The 19,179-nt window shown below is 37.4% G+C and overlaps 2 protein-coding genes across 11 annotated transcripts in view; one reads left to right on the top strand and one right to left on the bottom strand.

Annotated features, from left to right (window-relative positions):
• LOC120416662 (small conductance calcium-activated potassium channel protein) overlaps window positions 1–19,179 on the top strand; it is a 441,654-nt gene that overhangs the window by 399,637 nt on the left and 22,838 nt on the right. For 8 of the 10 annotated variants that reach the window (XR_008212046.1, XR_008212047.1, XM_052707820.1 and 5 more), the window contains one exon: window positions 259–394. The exons of the other annotated variants lie outside the window; for them this stretch is intronic. Coding sequence is in view for 6 of the 8 variants with exons in the window: in XM_052707820.1 (XP_052563780.1) it covers window positions 259–394 (136 nt within the window). In the remaining 2 variants the exon portion in view is untranslated. The remainder of the gene's footprint in view (window positions 1–258; window positions 395–19,179) is intronic. 10 annotated transcript variants of the gene reach the window in all.
• LOC120416663 (odorant receptor 67d-like) lies at window positions 10,001–13,238 on the bottom strand. The gene is made up of 5 exons (XM_039578476.2): window positions 12,064–13,238; window positions 11,400–12,011; window positions 11,258–11,347; window positions 11,046–11,198; window positions 10,001–10,991 (listed from the first exon to the last, which is right to left on the bottom strand). Exons 1-5 carry the CDS (start codon window positions 12,343–12,345, stop codon window positions 10,938–10,940), a joined length of 1,191 nt encoding a protein of 396 aa, XP_039434410.1. The 5' UTR covers window positions 12,346–13,238; the 3' UTR covers window positions 10,001–10,937.

The following is a 19,179-nucleotide window of genomic DNA, read 5'->3' as shown; positions in this document are numbered from 1 at the left end:
TCTAAATCATCACCACTTTTCCTTCATCTCCTATTCAGTTGATATTCTTTCCAGATATTAACGCTCAAGCTATTTCAAATCTCCCTTAAAAGCCAAACGGCTAACATCCCTTCATAAAACGACTTTCGTATTAGTCCCATACAAATCTGAGTACGAAAAAAATCGATTGATCCTCAACTCCCACAAAAAAACAACAACTCTCTAGCCAAAAGCAAAAAAAAACCATCCATAATTTGGTTGTGACCAATTTGTCTACAGGTTTCACGACGAAGAACATGCCAATCTCTTGAACGCCATGTGGTTAATCGCCATAACCTTTTTGAGCGTTGGCTTCGGCGATATCGTGCCGAACACGTACTGTGGCCGAGGCATTGCAGTCAGTACGGGTATTATGGTGAGTCCTATCAAGCTAAATTCTACTCTTCCCCCCTTTTTCTGCCCCCCTCTTTCTCTGCAACATCACTATCTCTTTGGTAATAAAAAAAAGTATCTTTAGAAAGAAGTTTGAACGCTAAACGATTTCCGGTAGAACTTCACAGTATCAGTAGATGACTTTAACCAGCAAAAGCTAAATCAAATCGAAAATTAAACCAAATGTAGACCCAACCTGTACTAAGACGCGATAAACTTAAATAGATGGCAACTCAATAAACTGCAGTAGAACCCTGTTTGAAAATCATGCAAACCGTAGAATGGAACTGTTGATTTGATTTGGAACAGTGTAGAGATTAAGTCATGTTCCATGTCATCTCGGTATTTTAAAGCATGCATCTGCACAAAATGCATCATTCAACAGCACAGGAGTTTTTTTCAGGTGAAAAGGTAGTCTTTATTTGTAGAAAAACAAACATAGTATCCGAATTATAAAGGTTTCAAAAAGTCCCATAAAACAGTGAAAGATTGCAACTCTTACTCCTAAATCTGGAGCAACATTTGAAAGGGGCGGTACGACATTGCTTTTATTACACGCGTTTAAATTAGAGATCCTAAATAGGGAGACTGGTCAGCGTGAATTTGACGTACCCAAACAGACACGAGTTTGACGTATCCAAACGAGCATTTGCCTTTACGCCCAGCAAAACTTATCAATGTTGCCAAGTTCAAAACATACGTTGCCAGATCAATTTAGCAAACTTAGACCAGTCTCCCTATTTAGGGTCTCTAGTTTAAATGGGACAAAAGGCCGTAAGAGCAACGCCGTACCGCCCATTTCAAATGTTGCTCCAGAAATAATGTATCATTTTAACCGAAATCAAACATGACGTTCTGAACCAACTTATTTCCATGCCAAACTAAGCATCTGAGCTAAATAGACTCGGTGTTCTTTCTTTACATAAAAAAAAAACAAAGTTTCAAAATCATTGTACAGTTTTTACGACCGCAAAAAAATATCCATTTTCGTGCTTCGACATTTTCTTCAAATTTGTGTGCTGATCATGGCCTACTTTTGGTGTAATTTGTGCATCAAAAAGCTGATCACAGTAGGCTATGGAACTTTTGACAGTTATGGGGATGGGGCAATGACTATCAATGATGGTCCTGATTTCAGGGTCCAGAAATGAAAATTGAAATGACAAGTGAATCACGTTGTGTAAAATGCGTCTACTTCCACAAATAACAAAATTAAAACGAAATGAGTATTTTTAGCTCTAATCAATAAATTTCGTAAAACAGCATCCTGATAGTTTTTCATAAATCCTGCAGGTTTGTCTTCACGCAGATTTTGCCTTCCTCACTGAGGTAAGGCTATAATCCTGCTCGAAAAATGAACTTTTGAAAAACAGCTCGTAGACCTATATTCATGTATACCTATCGACTCAGAATCGAAAACTGAACAAATGTCTGTGTGTGTGTGTGTGTGTGTGTGTGTGTGTGTGTGTGTGTGTGTGTGTGTGTGTGTGTGTGTGTGTGTGTGTGTGTGTGTGTGTGTGTGTGTGTGTGTGTGTGTGTGTGTGTGTGTGTGTGTGTGTGTGTGTGTGTGTGTGTGTGTGTGTGTGTGTGTGTGTGTGTGTGTGTGTGTGTGTGTGTGTGTGTGTGTGTGTGTGTGTGTGTGTGTGTGTGTGTATGTGTGTGCGTATTCCCCTTGGTGCTCAAAATTCTTGCCAAGTTTTCTCGGCACTGGCTGATCCGATTTGAGTCAAATAAGTTGCATTCGATCCGGTTTGGTGCCCCATACTGCACTATTGAATTGTTTGAAGATCCGATAAGTAGTTCAAAAGTTAAGTATAAAAAAGTGTCAGAGTTGCGAATCGGATCTCACATAAATGCATGTAAACTATGTCCAGACCCATAACCCGACCCATCGTTGGTTAGGTTATCAAAAGACCTTTCCAACGAGTCCAAAACATTGAAGTTCTGGCAACCCTGTCTCAAGTTATGACCACTTAAGTGATATTTATGTACTTTTTTGATGCCGGATCTCACTTAAATGTATGTAAACTATGTCCGGATCCATTATCCAACCCATCGTTGGGTAGGTAATCAAAAGACCTTTCCAATGAGTCCAAAACATTGAAGATCTGGCAACCCTGTCTCGAGTTATGACCACTTAAGTGATATTTATGTACTTTTTTGCAGCCGGATCTCACTTAAATGTATGTAAACTGTGTCCGGATCCATCATTCAACCCATCGTTGGATAGGTAATCGAAAGACCTTTCCAATGAGTCCAAAACATTGAAGATCTGGCAACCCTGTCTCGAGTTATGACCACTTAAGTGATATTTATGTACTTTTTTGCAGCCGGATCTCACTTAAATGTATGTAAACTGTGTCCGGATCCATCATTCAACCCATCGTTGGATAGGTAATCGAAAGACCTTTCCAATGAGTCCAAAACATTGAAGATCTGGCAACCCTGTCTCGAGTTATGACCACTTAAGTGATATTTATGTACTTTTTTGCAGCCGGATCTCACTTAAATGTATGTAAACAATGTCCGGATCCATCATTCAACCCATCGTTGGATAGGTAATCGAAAGACCTTTCCAATGAGTCCAAAACATTGAAGATCTGGCAACCCTGTCTCAAGTTATAACCACTTAAGTGATATTTATGTACTTTTTTGATGCCGGATCTCACTTAAGTGTATGTAAACTATGTCCGGATCCATTATCCAACCCATCGTTGGGTAGGTAATCAAAAGACCTTTCCAATGAGTCCAAAACATTGAAGATCTGGCAACCCTGTCTCGAGTTATGACCACTTAAGTGATATTTATGTACTTTTTTGCAGCCGGATCTCACTTAAATGTATGTAAACTGTGTCCGGATCCATTATTCAACCCATCGTTGGATAGGTTATCGAAAGACCTTTCCAATGAGTCCAATACATTGAAGATCTGGCAACCCTGTCTCATGTTATGACCACTTAAGTGATATTTATGTACTTTTTTGATGCCGGATCTCACTTAAATCTATGTTAACTATGTCCAGATCCATTATCCAACCCATCGTTAGATAGGTTATCAAAAGACCTTTCCAATGAGTCCAGTACATTGAAGATCTGGCAACCCTGTATCATGTTATGACCACTTAAGTGATTTTTATGTAATTTTTTGATGCCGGATCTCACTTAAATGTAAGTAAACTGTGTCCGGATCCATCATTCAACCCATCGTTGGATAGGTAATCGAAAGACCTTTCCAATGAGTCCAATACATTGAAGATCTGGCAACCCTGTCTCATGTTATGACCACTTAAGTGATATTTATGTACTTTTTTGATGCCGGATCTCACTTAAATCTATGTTAACTATGTCCAGATCCATTATCCAACCCATCGTTAGATAGGTTATCAAAAGACCTTTCCAATGAGTCCAGTACATTGAAGATCTGGCAACCCTGTATCATGTTATGACCACTTAAGTGATTTTTATGTAATTTTTTGATGCCGGATCTCACTTAAATGTATGTAAACTGTGTCCGGATCCATCATTCAACCCATCGTTGGATAGGTAATCGAAAGACCTTTCCAATGAGTCCAAAACATTGAAGATCTGGCAACCCTGTCTCAAGTTATGACTACTTAAGTGACATTTTTGTATTTCTTTATTGAGAAACAAGCCTTACCTGACAAACTTCGTTCTGCCTTTTTTCGTTTGTTGACGTTTTTGACTTTTTTGCTTATTCAGCCTCCTGCGATCAAAACTTGATTACTGGAGTTTTTTTGAAAATGTCCAATAAACCAAAATTCAAGTTTTTTGCTTTTTGGGTGTTTTTGAAACCGCCTTGAGTCAGAGGTATTAAAAACATCCAAAAAGCAAAAACTGAAAAATTGGTATATTGGACCTTTTCAAAAAAAATCCAGCACCTCGATCGGACGTTCCGTGTTGAATTGATTCGCGTTCGAACAAAACCATCGAAATTTTGAATATATATAGAAGATAGATAGAATTTGTGTCCAAACCCATCACATCACCAAATGTTGGTAAAAAGTTAGGAAGGCAACAACCACATAGGTGGATTAAGCTAGTTTTTTTTTTGTAGAGTCATCTTGTACGAGGCTTGAATCAACAAAATTTTTGTTGAATATAATCAACAAAAAATGTGTTGAAAAAAATCTTGATTTTCTCAATTCCACAAAAGTTTTTTGTTGTTTTGAAAAGGCTGCTGTGTTGATTAAACTAAAATCATGATTTTCAAATCAACAAAACGTTTTGTTGATTCAAATATGCCTTATTTTTCTGCGTGTTGAAAACATTGAAGATTAGTATTTTCGTTTCACAACACAATTTTAAAGAAACAACAACATGTCATCATTCGTAAAATTTTCTGATACCAATTGCAAATTCTATTTTTGATAACAAATGTTTCTTCCACAAATTATAATTTGGCGGCTAATTGTTTTCCTACACTACTCTACCGCTCAAAAAACGTCATTTTTGATTCACTAAAATATTCCAAAGAGTTTCGAAAATCTAAAAAGACGAGTTTTAAAAAGTTGACTCGATGTCTTCGAAAAAAGTTGTTCCTTGTAACACGAACCCGCTAAATTAAGTCATTTTGTTACATCCTAATAAACATTTAGATTCTTCACTCCTTGGATCTCAGCAAAAACATGCAAGCTGAATACACTGACTTGTGAATCTGAAATATGCATTAAAACGTGTAATTAATATTTTTAAGGACTAATAATCAAAATTCTATCGTTTACCTGTAGATAAGTCGCAACGTTCAACTCCACCATGGCTGCCGTTAGTGAAATAGGGTTTTGAACTGCTGCAAGAAATAGAACGGCTACTTTCTGATTTTGTACCGAAAGTTGATGCCAGCTTAAACTGTCTACCTCGTGTAACATTTGCTCTGCCTGAAATTATATATTGGAGAAAGAAATTTACAATATTGAGGTCATATTTTCAAGCTCAAACAAACCTTAGTTTGTAAAGCCGTGCCCAGGAAACACATGAAAAATATCTGAGCTGAAGAAAAACAAAACATCAAGATTCCCATGTACCAATTGAGCTGTAATAAAAAAATATTACAATTTAGAACTAATATCATGAAATAAAAATCTAACCAGAAGAAATGAAGCAAGACAAACACTCATGCAAAAGTAGAGCGAAATTATTGCAATCATAAAATACACACTAAAAAATTTGGATTATTACATTTGACGTAATCGTTCAATTGACCTATGATTGAATCGTGTAATCGTATTTTCGATGTAAAATTATGAATATTTTGACGTAAATTGATAAAATTCCCATTGGTACACCTCTACATCTCGTGAAACCTAAAATTACAGGTAAAATAACCCAACATTACGCTTTATTTGATGCACATAATTGGAGCATCAAATCAGATGTAATTTTACATCAAATGAAACCCGATTTCACACGCTTTAGCCGTTACATTTTCGTCCGAGTGGTGAACTGTCAAAACATTCGCCATGCTCGACGTCGTTATGAATTTTGTTGCAGCAGCATTTTCGGTTGAGACTATTTTCAATTTTGTTCCTTTAATGGCCAGAACCTGCTACCGTTTAAGTAAAAGGTATGTTTATGAATGTCAAAAGTGGCGAAATAGATCGCTGATGTTTTTTGTCGTCCCGTTTTTTGGTAGGTTGCGGGTGGAAACATGGAACTTTAGGCAAATCACCCAGGATGAACTGTTCCGGGAAGCCGCTGCTTGTGATGTTCTTGCTGAACACTTTTTTCCACCAAAGAGGATGTTCCCGGAGTTGATCAAAACGTATTGCGCAAGTAGTGAGTTCTCTCCAGTTGTGCCACCTTGATACCTTCTCCCGTGAGGTGGCCAACTAATTGGAAATGGCAAGCCGGAAGATTTAAAGTGGAACAAAACCCTAGAACGAAAATCCGGCGGAAAATCGAAGAAAAAAAACACGTTGAGCTGTGATTTAAGTTTTGTCATTAAATTATGAAGTGTAACAATAAAAAAGTTTAGTTTTGGACAGTATTAAACGGCTTTGTTTATTCCAATAAGAATTTTAAGATTCCGATTAGAAAAAACTATCCACCGAAGCTAGGTCAAATGTAATATTACACGACCTTGGACGATTGATGGTCGTGTAATTTTACGTCTTATTCAACGCGAATTTAGGTCTGATTTGATGCTCCAGTTATGTGCATCTAATATAACCGAAAATTACACTTTTTTTTCGTAGTGTGTAGGTACTAAACAAATCGTCCAACTTTCTCATGTAACGCTGGTGATGTTGGTGCAACCTTAGTATCTGCTTTAAATTGCCAGTAATCTGTTCGTCATCGTCCGTTTGCTTCAACTGTTCACTAAATTCACTAAGACGACCCAGAATTGCATCAATTTGTCCAATAGCTGACATCAAAAACAGAATAAACGTCCCATCCGAAGTAATCGTAGTCAATGAAACGTAAATCATGCAATTGATTTGGAACAGTAAATTTACAATGTATCCTGGCCACTCTGTCGAATGAACGACTTCATAGCCCATCGGAAGCACTTTTTTCGATACAATCAAACCGTATGTGACCGGAATCACTATGATCAAACTTGTCAGCGTGACGTAACCGAAAATTGTCATTGTAATCAGTATGTTTGCAATCTTTGCACTAGGTTTAAGACACTCCAGCTGGGATGCAGCTTTTCTACCACTCGTTCCGAAATACTTTAAGTTGATTTCGTTGATTTCAATCACTCGATTTCTGTTCAAGATGAATGTGTACACTTTGGATGCCATCTGGAAGAGCGTTCAAAAGCTTGAGCATTCAATTGCCGTAAGAAGCTTTCACTTACCTGAATCGAGAACCCGTGAGTGGTGATGCACATCATCAGTTTGTCGATATTATCCCGGTACCAGATGGTGGACTCAAAGGCAAGGTAAACGTACAATAGCAGAGAAATGATTCCCCAGATGAACGCCGGCTGCGCCCGACTGACTCTTGCGTTGAACATGCAAACGCCAACGAGTGCATTGATTTGGTCCAACCGGGCCGTTGCTGCTCGATATGCTGCTCCAGCGTCGAAGAACTCGAACCGAAAGAGACGAAGTCGGGCCAAGCTTTCCAGCAGGTTCATGTTTTCGAGCAGGAATCACCGCACAATGAGTTCTTGATGCGCTGGGATCGGGCCTTTTGTACGAAGACATCACGATAATTGATTATTTATGGAATTAATTTAATTCTCACTTCAATTGAAATCGATGCATGAGCGGAAAATTCTTGTTGGGGAAACAATTATAACCATGATCAAAGATAATGAATTCACAGAAGCTATAACAGATAGACGGAAAAAGGGAAAATCATTCCTTTGCAATAGTTGACCTTCTTGCCTTTTTCTTGTGATGAAAAAAAGTTAGTTTCCGGATAAAATTGCATTCATGGAAATTATACTACAGTGAAGCAGAAACTTGCATCATTCATGAACTTATTTTCCATACGTATGCGACCTTAAAGATTTCTTTTGAAAGACACTGAAATTTATACTTTTAATATTATTCCAGGAAAAAATCGCAAGCAACACACTTCGAAAAATTCGTGTAATTTTCTGTCTTTTTAATGCACATAACTGGAGCGTCATATAAGACATAAAATTACATCTGATTTGGAAATTACACGACCCAAACAAGCAACCGGTACGGTCGTGTAAAATTACATTAAACGCAATCTGATTGGGAGTTATTCATATTGGAATTATGTTTTTTTTTCTTATTGGAAACTTGTGAAGAAACATACAAAACGTTTATGATGAATATTTACTTTTATTTGCACAATATTACAATTTACACAAACCTTTTTTGAATTTCATGACCCAAACTATCTATTTGTGGAACCCGTGGTACCGGATCTTCCCCGGAAGATATTCTCCGTTTGTTCACTTTTCACTGTCTTCTTGGAACCTCTATCCGCATCTGCACAGGTTCCAGCAGCAGACTGACCTGAATAAAACCTGCTTGCCCTCTAGAATTGATCCGATGGCTGATTTTGCACACTCCAGCCACCTCCGGTTGTTTTGATTCGGCTCAGTTTATGGTTTTGTTGTGGTTGTAGCGGTTCCGACGGAGGTTGCGCTGGAACCGCCATCATCAGCGGTCGTTTGAGCTCAGATTGTAACTTTTCTATGGGCGCACAGCTACAGCCAGCGTTATGATCTGGACCTCGGATTCCGGAACCGTACCGCATGACGGATAATCGGGCGGATGAAAAGCGGTCGATCTGCATCTGCGTACAACAGTCAGAAAAGTTATTTTTTATGGTATTCCACAGGAAAATTAGTTAACTTACCTTAATAAAGCGCTCCTTTTTGTCCTTACGGTGATTGATGAAAGATTTTCATCATTTTTTCGATGATTTCGCGAATAGGAAACTTTTTGCTCAAACGCGCAACATTCGTCCGTCTATCAACAATGGCTGACGTTTGACTGCACGCTGAAGTGGTAAAACTAAATACGCTTAAAATTAAGTCTGATTTGCTGTAAATTTAAATCAAAGAACACGCTCCTGATATGTGCATCAAACAAGATTGAATATTACATTTCACAAGACGTAATATTTTGCTTTCTCCGAAGAACTTGAAAATCGCTCCCTTTGCGTTGAGGAAGACATAATATTACGCTTTATTCAGGATTACATGCTTTTATTTTAAATTATATTTGCAATTACGTCTAATGTAATATTCATATTTTTTTAGCGTGAATAATTAAGTTAATTTGGCTTCTCCCGTTTGATGACTTGGAAATAACTCTCAAAAAAACTTTCCGTTTAGGCCTACAGAAAAGTCACATATTGCTGCATCATTAAATACATCAAAAAGTTTTGAAAAAGTATCATTTTAAAAACATCGATTCAATTATTAAGAATCGGATTTAAATCGAAAAGTTTTATGGGTTTCATCAGTTAAATTATGAAGTTTTGCTTTATTTTTTATCACCAGAGTTAATTTGAAACCCATTGAAACAGAGAGATAAAGATTAGGAAAGCATGTGTGAAACAAAAAAAACCAAGCGCCTCCATTGAATTTATTTTTCTTAAAATGAATTCATGGAGGCGCTTAGTATTTTTTAATAAAATCAAATTTTGTCGATTGAAGCATCTTCAGGGAACCCAATACTTAAAGACTATGGCAAAATGTCAGTTGCCGTAGGTTTGATTTTTTTTAAATATAATTATCTTTATTAGGGCCTTTTCGGCACTGGGACCTGGTTAGGATCGAGTCGGCTTTTGTAATTACATTGTTCTTAAAGCTAAGAGTAATTACAGAGGATCTTGTGTGTAAATGTTAGTGGGAGTAGGTTTGAAAATCTGGTTTCTTTCAACTTTCATGTTATTAAACAGAGAGAAGTTGAGAAACACTAACAGTATACAGAGTAACAAAACTTGTTTTCGTAAAATCGCGATAACTCGTGATGGTTACAAGCAAACCCCTTAGGGACTATCCATGAACCACGTGGACACTTTTTTTGGAAATCTTAACTTGGTAAAAAAATGTTTTCTTACAAAAATGACATTTTCTAATCACTAATAACTTTTTAGGGTCGTGTTTTCCAGCTTTGGTTAGTTCTACAAAGTTGTAGAGCATTTAATTTCGAATGAGAATTTTTCCTTTGGGAATATTTTGATGTAAGTAGCAGACCGTGTAGACCAATCGTATTTTTTTCCATAAAAACTTCAGCTTCGAGTACCATAAAATGGGTGAATTTAAAAAACAGAGTATACTTTTGGCTATGTGAAATACGTTTTTTATCGAAATTTTTAGTTCGCAATCAATTTGAGTATTCAATTTTGCATAAAAGTTCTTCGACACCAACTTTACAAACCATCACCATTTCAATTATTGAAAATCAATTTTTGTCGAATGTTCAAAAATAGAAGGGGTCGTACCGCTCCTCCGTAACGACATTGGAAAAATGGAGCTCAGATTTGTGATGAATGTTTCACTCAAGTTAGTTGACGAGTGAGTTGACGGAGAATTATCCCATTATAACGGAATATTGGAAAATTTACACATTTTTAGAGTGAAACATAAAATGTTACCTTTCTTCCTTTTATGTTTTTTTAAACAGTTACGGTGAGAAATATGCACATTATTACAGAATTATTTCAAGGGTTTTCAAGGCTAAATTACTCAGATAGAAGGGGAGTTTTTGAACTCTCAACTTTAATAAGTTTGAGCCACACAATACACAGAGAAAATGTTTAGATTTGCAGGTTGACAAATTGCATGATTTAATACCTCCTTTTTCCAATGTTCCAAACCTCAAATTATCAGGAATAAGTAAACTTATATACATAATAAGTGTAAATATTGCTTTATCCATATGAGTTTTGGTGATATTCACTTTAAGTTTATTTCATTTCAAACTTAGGCTACAAACTGTTGCAACGAACTCATGTAACAAATGAACAAGTAAATTGAACTGCTTTTAACGTGTGATACAAAAGTGATTATAATTAATTCAAACTTGGTGTGGAGATAAAAGCTCCATGTTTCAGTAATTCAGCATTTTATTGCTTGATTCTCAACAGCAGCATCAAGAACGAGTAAACCGATTTGTGGACCTAAAATTTAAAATATCTCATGCTTCATAGTTAATTTTATACAAGATGGGCTACCTGTAAATACGTTGCCACATTCAGCTTAACCATAGCGGCTGATAGCAGAATCGGATTCTGCGCCGATGCCAGAAACAAAATGGCAAACTTTTGATTGGGAACCGATAGCCGATACCAGCTGAAGGAGTCAATCTCCTTCATCAGAAACTCTGTCTGCAAAAGAATTCACTTGAAGTCACAGCTGAGTTTGCACTGGAACATTTCCAACTCACCTTCGATTGCAGCGCAGTTCCAAGGAAACACATGTAGAATATTTGCGCTGAGCAGAAGCAAAAAACCAGGACGCCCATGTACCAGTTGATCTGTAATCAAGGAAATTGTTGAAATTGAAAAGTATTTTGGAGTAGATATTACCAGAACAAAAGCTGCCAAACAAATCGACATGCAAAAATACAGCATCGTAATCGCCATCATAAAGTAGTACTGAAACATGTTCTTAAACATTCTCATGTACGCGAAATGATGCTGATGCAGTTGGAAAATTTGTCTAAGCTGAAGCGAAATTACCTCCTCAGAGGCGTTTTTCTCCAACATTTCGTTCAACTCATTGAGAAGTCCCGAAATGGCGTCGATTTGCCCAACAGCCGTCAAAAGATACAGGATGAAAGTGGAGTCCGAGGAGGTCGTCAGGAAAGCTACGTAGAACCCGCAATTGACATGAAAAGCCAAATTCATGATGTAGGCCGGCCATGCATTGGAATGGGACAGTTCGAATCCAAACGGGAGGATCTTCTCCGAAACGATGGCTCCGCCGATTGCTGGGCCAAGGACGATTAGACCGACGAGAATGATGTAACAAGCGGCGGTCATCTTGAGTAGAATGTAAGCAATCGTGGCACTGGATTTGTGGGAGTTCTGAACTGTGACAGATTTGGTTGTTTCCATTTCGAAATAATCCCTATTCATCGTGTTCACTTCGACGACCTGGCTTCGGTTAATGATGAATGTGTACACTTTCGATGCCATCTGAAAATCAGCAAATCAGACACAAATGACATTTGACCACTCTCAGATTTACCTGAACTGAAAAGCCGTGAGTCGTGATGCACAACAGCAACTTTTCAACATCATTCCGGTACCAGTAGGTGCTCTCAAAGGCCAGATAAATGTAAATGAACAGTGTGGTAATGCCCCAAATGAACCGGGGCTGCAATCGGCTAACTTTTGGATCGAAATAGCAAATCCCCATGAAGGCGTTAAGCCGATCGATCCAGTCCACCGCTTCCAGGTAAACCTTTCCAGCGTTGGAATAATCGAACTGAAAAATCCGGTAGCGTTTTAGGCTTTCAATTAGATCCATGCTTTCAGAAGGAAATTGCAATGCACTAATGGTCAGGACATGGTGGAGCGTTACTTTTATACGAATACATTGTGCTAATTGATTATTGATTATTTGGGCTTAACAACATCATGGTTGCGAAACACGTGCAGGATAATTTTAATCATTGATCAAAGAAAAACGGTCAAGTTCATCAGAAATAATCAATTGCTATGAAATGTGTATTAATAAAAATCCAATTCGAAGAAACATATTTAAACAACATTGTGTTCGTATTAAAACATACCTAGTAAACCGAAGAAGAATTTCCAGCTAACCAAGCCTATTCCACTAAAAAAAACATATTCAATGATCCAAACACCTTCCAGAGATCTTAGATATAACGCAGTCCACAAGCATATTTCATGTGTCGGAAACTATCAGTTTTAAAAATGCCTTAAATTGCTCATTAGGATGGGTACATTTTTCAAAAAGTTCTCGGATCAAGTTTTAGTATGGTTCCCCTTGTAGGGCATGCCCATAGGGACTTTCATGCCAAATATCAGCTCATTTGGTTGTAAACTGGCTGCGCGCATCAGGGTTTTTTTAGGCCTATGGGGAATGGTCTGGAGAACACTTTTCCCGAAGAGAGCATATGGATTCGTTGTCCCTAGACCTGGCGCATCGGCAAACAATCGATGTCTCCGGAATCAACGGTTTTCCCTCAAAAAGCATCACATTTTCCTTAGCATGCTATGAAAGCTTGATGAACAACGCGACGCCATACGTCAGGCAGCTACCACGTGGGTGAGAAACGGCTGGAATATTCAATTGTAAACCATCTTTTAACTAGAAAATAATCATTTCGATCAGTCCTGATATTATTTAGTCGAATTCTGAATCTATGCATAGCAAATTTGTATATTTTTGCAAATATTTCAACCACGTGGTAGCTGCCTGACGTATGGCGTCGCGGTGTTCATCAAGCTTGCATAGCATGCTAAGGAAAATTTGATGCTTTTTCAGGGAAAACAGTTGATTCCGGAGACATCGGATTGTTTGCCGATGCGCAAGGTCTAGGGACAACGAATCCATATGCTCAAGGGGGACCATACTAAAACTTGATCCGAGAGCTTTTTGAAAAACGTACCCACCCTATTGCTCATCTGCAAGTCCTTTAAATGTTATTTACTGAAAACAATGAAAATTTTAGTTGCTTCGGTACAAAAATCAAATTGGTTTCGGTACTGGTTTTTTAAGCGATGAAAATTAGACCATTTTGTCGTTTGAAAATGGCAACGTCATTGCAAAAAAAAACTGAGTTCTAACATAATTTCATCCAACTTTTCGTCTCAAAATGTTGAAAAGATTCAAGATATCTAAACAAAAAGATACTAATAACCTCTCATAAACCACAAAAAACTACTTTTGCAGTTAACGATACGTCGAAACGTGGAAAATTGGCACAAATCCCCGAGAACCAGGCACCTGAGCTATCTCTGGTCACAAATGGGTCATAACCCAGCTGGTGGCACCCACCCACGCTGGTTGAATTTACAACCCCAGCGAGCGAAGTGAAAACACTTTCACCCCGGGAACTCAATTAAGATAAGCAGCGAGGGCACCCTTCCAGAGGTCATTCGAATTATGATTTATAAAGCTGCCAGCGTTAATGTTGCGAGACATTTTGAGAAACTACACCTCGCATTCCTCTCCCTCTTGGGAAGGCATGACCAAAAACGGACGCTTTTGCGTCCATGGAGTAAAAGAGGCCATTACAAAAAGGCTCCATCCTAGACTCCTATATATTTAGCCCAGATAAATCCCAAAAAGCGCCGAAGAAAGTCGTGTCATCCTTCTGCGCTTAATATTCATGGCATCGCGTGCGGAACATTATAGGTTATTGTCCTCTTGGAACCGGCTCCGAGGTACGGATCGCGGATTGACGAAGGTTGCGGGTAGGCTTGTGTCATCGCTCAGCTTCCGAACATACGAATAAACACATTCCATTTACAGGGTGTCGTGTGATGGGAAAACTGCAAAAAACATATGCCAGTTTTTTTCACATGAATTTTTATTTTCTTTCTGCTAATAAGTTGAAAACTGTCAATTCATCGTCTCCCCTTAATTGCATTAATATTCCACGTGCAATTTTATTCAAATGAGAAAAAACATCAATGTTTAGGCAACACCATGGTTCAGCCTAGTTTTGGTCCATGTATGACGTCGAGCCAGTGCCGGGCCGACAAGACGTCGTTATCGTGCTATATTGTCGTATGTTATTTTTTTGACGTTTCTAAAAAAGTGCGTTTTGATGTTTGACGAAACAAAAACTAGTGCTCGCAATGTAAACAATAACAAATGTTCGTTTTGTGTATTCCAAATTCCTTTAATTCACCTGCTAAGTTCTACAATTCTTCACAAAATCAAGTGTTTCCGTACTTTTCTTCAGAAAAAGTTACTTCTCTCTCAGATAGAACTTCTGCAATAGAGAAGTTGCTGCGTGCAGAAGAGCGTTCCCTTTAAGGTTTCCTTACTTTTCAGCAAGTAGTCCTATTTATCTATCTATCTATTTTCAAACTTTTTCGATGAAAAATACGTTTTTTCGAAATTTTGAATACGCCATCAAACAGGATAGATCGTAAATTTTATAAATAATCTAATTTCTATCTTTTCACGGTTTTGAGCTACAAATCACAGAAAACCATGTCTAATTAAAAATCCTGAAAAATGAGAGGGGTTATACAGCCCCACCGTCACGAGATATCGAAAAATGAACCTCGGATACGTGATCAGGGACTAAAATAACCTCTAAGAACAAAGATTCAAGGAAATCGATTTCGATTTTTTCCGATTTCGTGTGAGTTGGCGGGGAATTCCCCAAGAGGTCTTTGGCTTCGGTTTGAGAAAAATTTAACTTTTCAGGGATAATTGTTTCTTTTCTAGGGGACCATCCAAATACCACTTGGACACTTTTTTGGTAATCTCGAAGCTTGGAAACAGCCCTCCGAAAATAAAATCTGTTGATGGGCGATCCAAATTCGGGCTTCCTCGGGGCTACCCCCTGAAATCAAAGATTGACCAATCAATGGGTTAAATTAAAAATTTGGGCTCATTTTTGACCACGGGAACCCTTCCCTCTAAGCCCTTGACGTTTATATGAGAAAAATCGGGTTTTCTCGCCAATGCACAGTGGGCGAAATGGAACCCAAAATCGGACTTAATTGAACGCGGCTGGTTCCCTGGTATGAAAAATAGTGTTTCTTATGTAAAACAATCCGGGAAATCGACTGGTGATGGTTTCATCTACCGCACGAAACGGCAAAGGGTCCATTTTGCCCCAATTGCCCATTTTTTACATTTTTTTCTTGAAAATCGGTCTGTATTTAGAGCGGAGGCTTTGAGCGGCCATCCAAAATGCACTTAACTTAGGTGAAAATGTCCCAGGAATCCAGTAAAAATAACCACTTGTACCGCAAAAATCATCTTGGGTCCATTTAACCCCAATTCCACTATAAAAGCATTTTTGGCCATTTTCAAATGTTAGGTCAGATTTTACAAATCTGGAAATATTTTTATCGTAAAGATCAGACAATTTTACATAAGAATGACGATTTGCACTTGATAGTTTAACACATTTATGTTGATAAAAATAAAAATTATGTAAAAGGCAGTTTATTCTGCGTTTGGGAAAATTGGGCCAAAACTGATTCTTCAATCTTTTTATTTAGTCTAATTCCTATATCAACATAAATATGTTAAACTATCAAGTGCAAATCGTCATTCTTATGTAAAATTGTCTGATCTTTACGATAAAAATATTTTCAGATTTGTAAAATCTGACCTAACATTTGAAAATGCCCAAAAATGCTTTTATAGCGGAATTTGGGTTAAATGGACCCAAGATGATTTTTGCGGTGCAAGTGGTTATTTTTACTGGATTCCTGGGACATTTTCACATAAGTTAAGTGCATTTTGGATGGCCGCTTAAAGCCTCCGCTCTAAATACAGACCGATTTTCAAGAAAAAATGTAAAAAAATGGGCAATAGGGGCAAAATGGACCCTTTGCCGTTTCGTGCGGTGGATGAAACCATCACCAATCGATTTCCCGGATTTTTTTTACATAAGAAACACTATTTTTCATACCAGGGAACCAGCCGCCTGCAATTAAGTCCGATTTTGGGTTCCATTTCGCCCACTGTGCAATGGTTTGGTTTAATTTGAGATATGAGCAGTTTTCTACGGAATCGGTCTTTTTTCTTTAATTTTAATTTTTGTATTGTTTAATCCGGCTGAAACTTTTTTGGTGCCTTCGGTATGCCCAAAGAAGCCATTTTGCATCATTAGTTCTTTCCTATAATTTTCCATACAAATTTGGCAGCTGTCCATACAAAAATAACATGTGAAAATTCAAAAATCTGTATCTTTTGAAGGAATTTTTTGATCGATTTGATGTCTTCGGCAAAGTTGTAGGTATGGATACAGATTACACTGAAAAAAAATTATACACGGTAAAAAAAATTGGTGATTTTTTATTCTACTTTTTGCCACAAAAACTTGATTTGCAAAAAAACACTGTTTTTAATTTTAAAATTCAAAACTAACATTTCAAATGGGCTAAACATTCAATATTACGCCTTTTTGAAATGTTAGTCTTGATTTAATTTTTTTGAAAATATGGTTTTCGAAAAGAACGGAAAATTTCACGAATGTTTCATATTTTAACATTGTAAATCGGACCATTAGTTGCTGAGATATCAATATTAGAAAATGGTTGGTTGTTTGGGTGAGACTTAGAAAACATCAATTTTCCTGTGTTTTAACCTTTGCAGGGCAATATCTCACTGGTGCACTTTATCAAAAATTCACTAAAGTACTTTTTGATTGCAAATTCAATTTAGCATGGAAAAATGAAGTTGAAAATTTTTTGCAACCAATATTTCGATTTTTAAAAAAAATCTGTATTGATTCAAAAATTATAACTCGGTCAAAGATTTTTTGCCCATTCTGGAAATTTCTGAAAAGTTGGCATTTAATGTCCTCTAAAACATATAAAAAAAATAAAAATAGTGTTTTTTTTTGCAAATCAAGTTTTAGCGACAAAAAGAGAAATTGAAAATCACCAAAAAAATTTACCGTGTATCATTTTTTTCAGTGTAGTTCGTATACCTACATACCTACAACTTTGACGAAGACACCAAATCGATCAAAAAATTCCTTCAAAAGATACAGATTTTTGAATTTTCACATGTCATTTTTGTATGGACAGCTGCCAAATTTGTATGGAAAATTATAGGAACAAACTAATGATGCAAAATGGCTTCTTTGGGCATACTGAAGGCACCAAGTTTCAGCCGGATTAAAAAATACAAAAAAAAATCAAATGACCGAAATTGCTGATATTCAATAATTTCAATGTAAAATTGGCTGGGGAACACAATGGTGGATCAAATACAAATAAAATAAAAATAAGGAAAGAGTCAAAATCACGTTTTAAAAAATAAACTGCAATAAAATAATTATGAAAAAAGAGGGAAGGTCCAATTGGCACCAAACTTGGGATTTATGTAAACTATCGATAGATGAACTTTCCCTCCAAGATTGGTCCAAATCGGTGTAGGTTGAGTCCAAAAGTATACTCAGTTGACTTGGAATGACGCAAATTAGGATAACTCAGGTTTTAAGAAAAAATAACCCAAAGATTTTTTCAGCGTTTCCCGGAGTCCCGAGTTTCAACCGAAACTGTAAACAGTAGACGTGCATGCATGAATGACAAAATGGCCTCTGAATAAAATTTCATTTGGCCACTTGTCGCTATTGCTATTCTTATGAGAAGTGACAACATTGCACGGAGTTTTTACAATTTTTGTTGAATATTTCAGAATTGAAATCGAATTTTGGATACCAGTGAAGGTCAAAAAGCCCTGAACAAAATTTAGGCTAAAATGCACGTGCACCACGATAGCACGACCACGACGAAATATTCTTCGGCATCTCCATTTGGGCGGTTGTTGTGGCCAAAGTCGTGCGTCATCGTGCTGGCTGATGTATGGGCTCCAATGATGTGATTTATGGTATTGCTCGCTTATTTAGCCACATTCATTCAACAACTGGGTGGACAGAGCATTCTTGAGGGTGGAAAGTGTCCTCTCACAAGCCTGTTCGAGCATCTTGCTCAAGAATCTAAGAAATAACTAAATAATCGATGCCATTCCCAAATAATCGACGTAGATGTTTGATTTTTTGTGTAAAGTGAGAAACATGTTTAAAAGATAAGCTTTTCAGACATGCGAAACATGTTTAAAAGATAAGCTTTTCAGACATGCGAAAGCAAAGCTTTACTTTCTGGGTTATTTATGTTGCCTTACACCATGTATACTATTGATAAGATTTGTATGTTTGGAAAAGCTTTGATATTATTCCAACAATAAAACCTGCCAACCCAGTAAAATGATAAATTCCGTAAATGTAACTCGCACATAAATTCTCACGACGAAGTGATTCCATCGAAGCTAATGTTTCACTTTATGGCGCGTGATTGTGATTCGTGCAGCTCCCTCCCTTCCACGTGGAGCTACGTGGAACGTGGTGACGAATATTCATACTCACCGTCGTCGTCGTCTGTCGTCTGTCGTCTTGTAGTCTTTAGTGCTTGAAGAAGCAGCTTAATTTACTTTTTCACGCTCCGTGCCTGGCGTTCCCGTGATTTGTGGGAAGAAGGTCTGAGCTCTGTTGATGTGGGAAAGCTTTTAGCGATGGGTTCCATTTTTATTATCATGTTGCTTGGCTCGGTTTCTTTGTCGATATTTCAGCATTTTTGTGGTATAGACTAGAACGGGTTACACGTGTATTTTTGAAGCTCTGTTATCATGTTT

The sequence above is a fragment of the Culex pipiens genome, chromosome 2, assembly GCF_016801865.2.
Source record: "Culex pipiens pallens isolate TS chromosome 2, TS_CPP_V2, whole genome shotgun sequence".
NCBI classification, from domain to species: Eukaryota; Metazoa; Arthropoda; class Insecta; order Diptera; family Culicidae; genus Culex; species Culex pipiens.
This window is presented reverse-complemented; position numbering and strand designations above follow the sequence as displayed.

Excerpts from the sequence above, each read along its gene's own strand:
- LOC120416663 (XM_039578476.2), bottom strand. The coding sequence starts at position 12,345 with ATGGATCTAATTGAAAGCCTAAAACGCTACCGGATTTTTCAGTTCGAT. Across the intron at positions 11,348-11,399 it reads GTTTGGCAGCTTTTGTTCTG|ATCAACTGGTACATGGGCGT; the intron begins GTAATATCTACT and ends CCTTGATTACAG. Across the intron at positions 11,199-11,257 it reads GAACTGCGCTGCAATCGAAG|ACAGAGTTTCTGATGAAGGA; the intron begins GTGAGTTGGAAA and ends ATTCTTTTGCAG.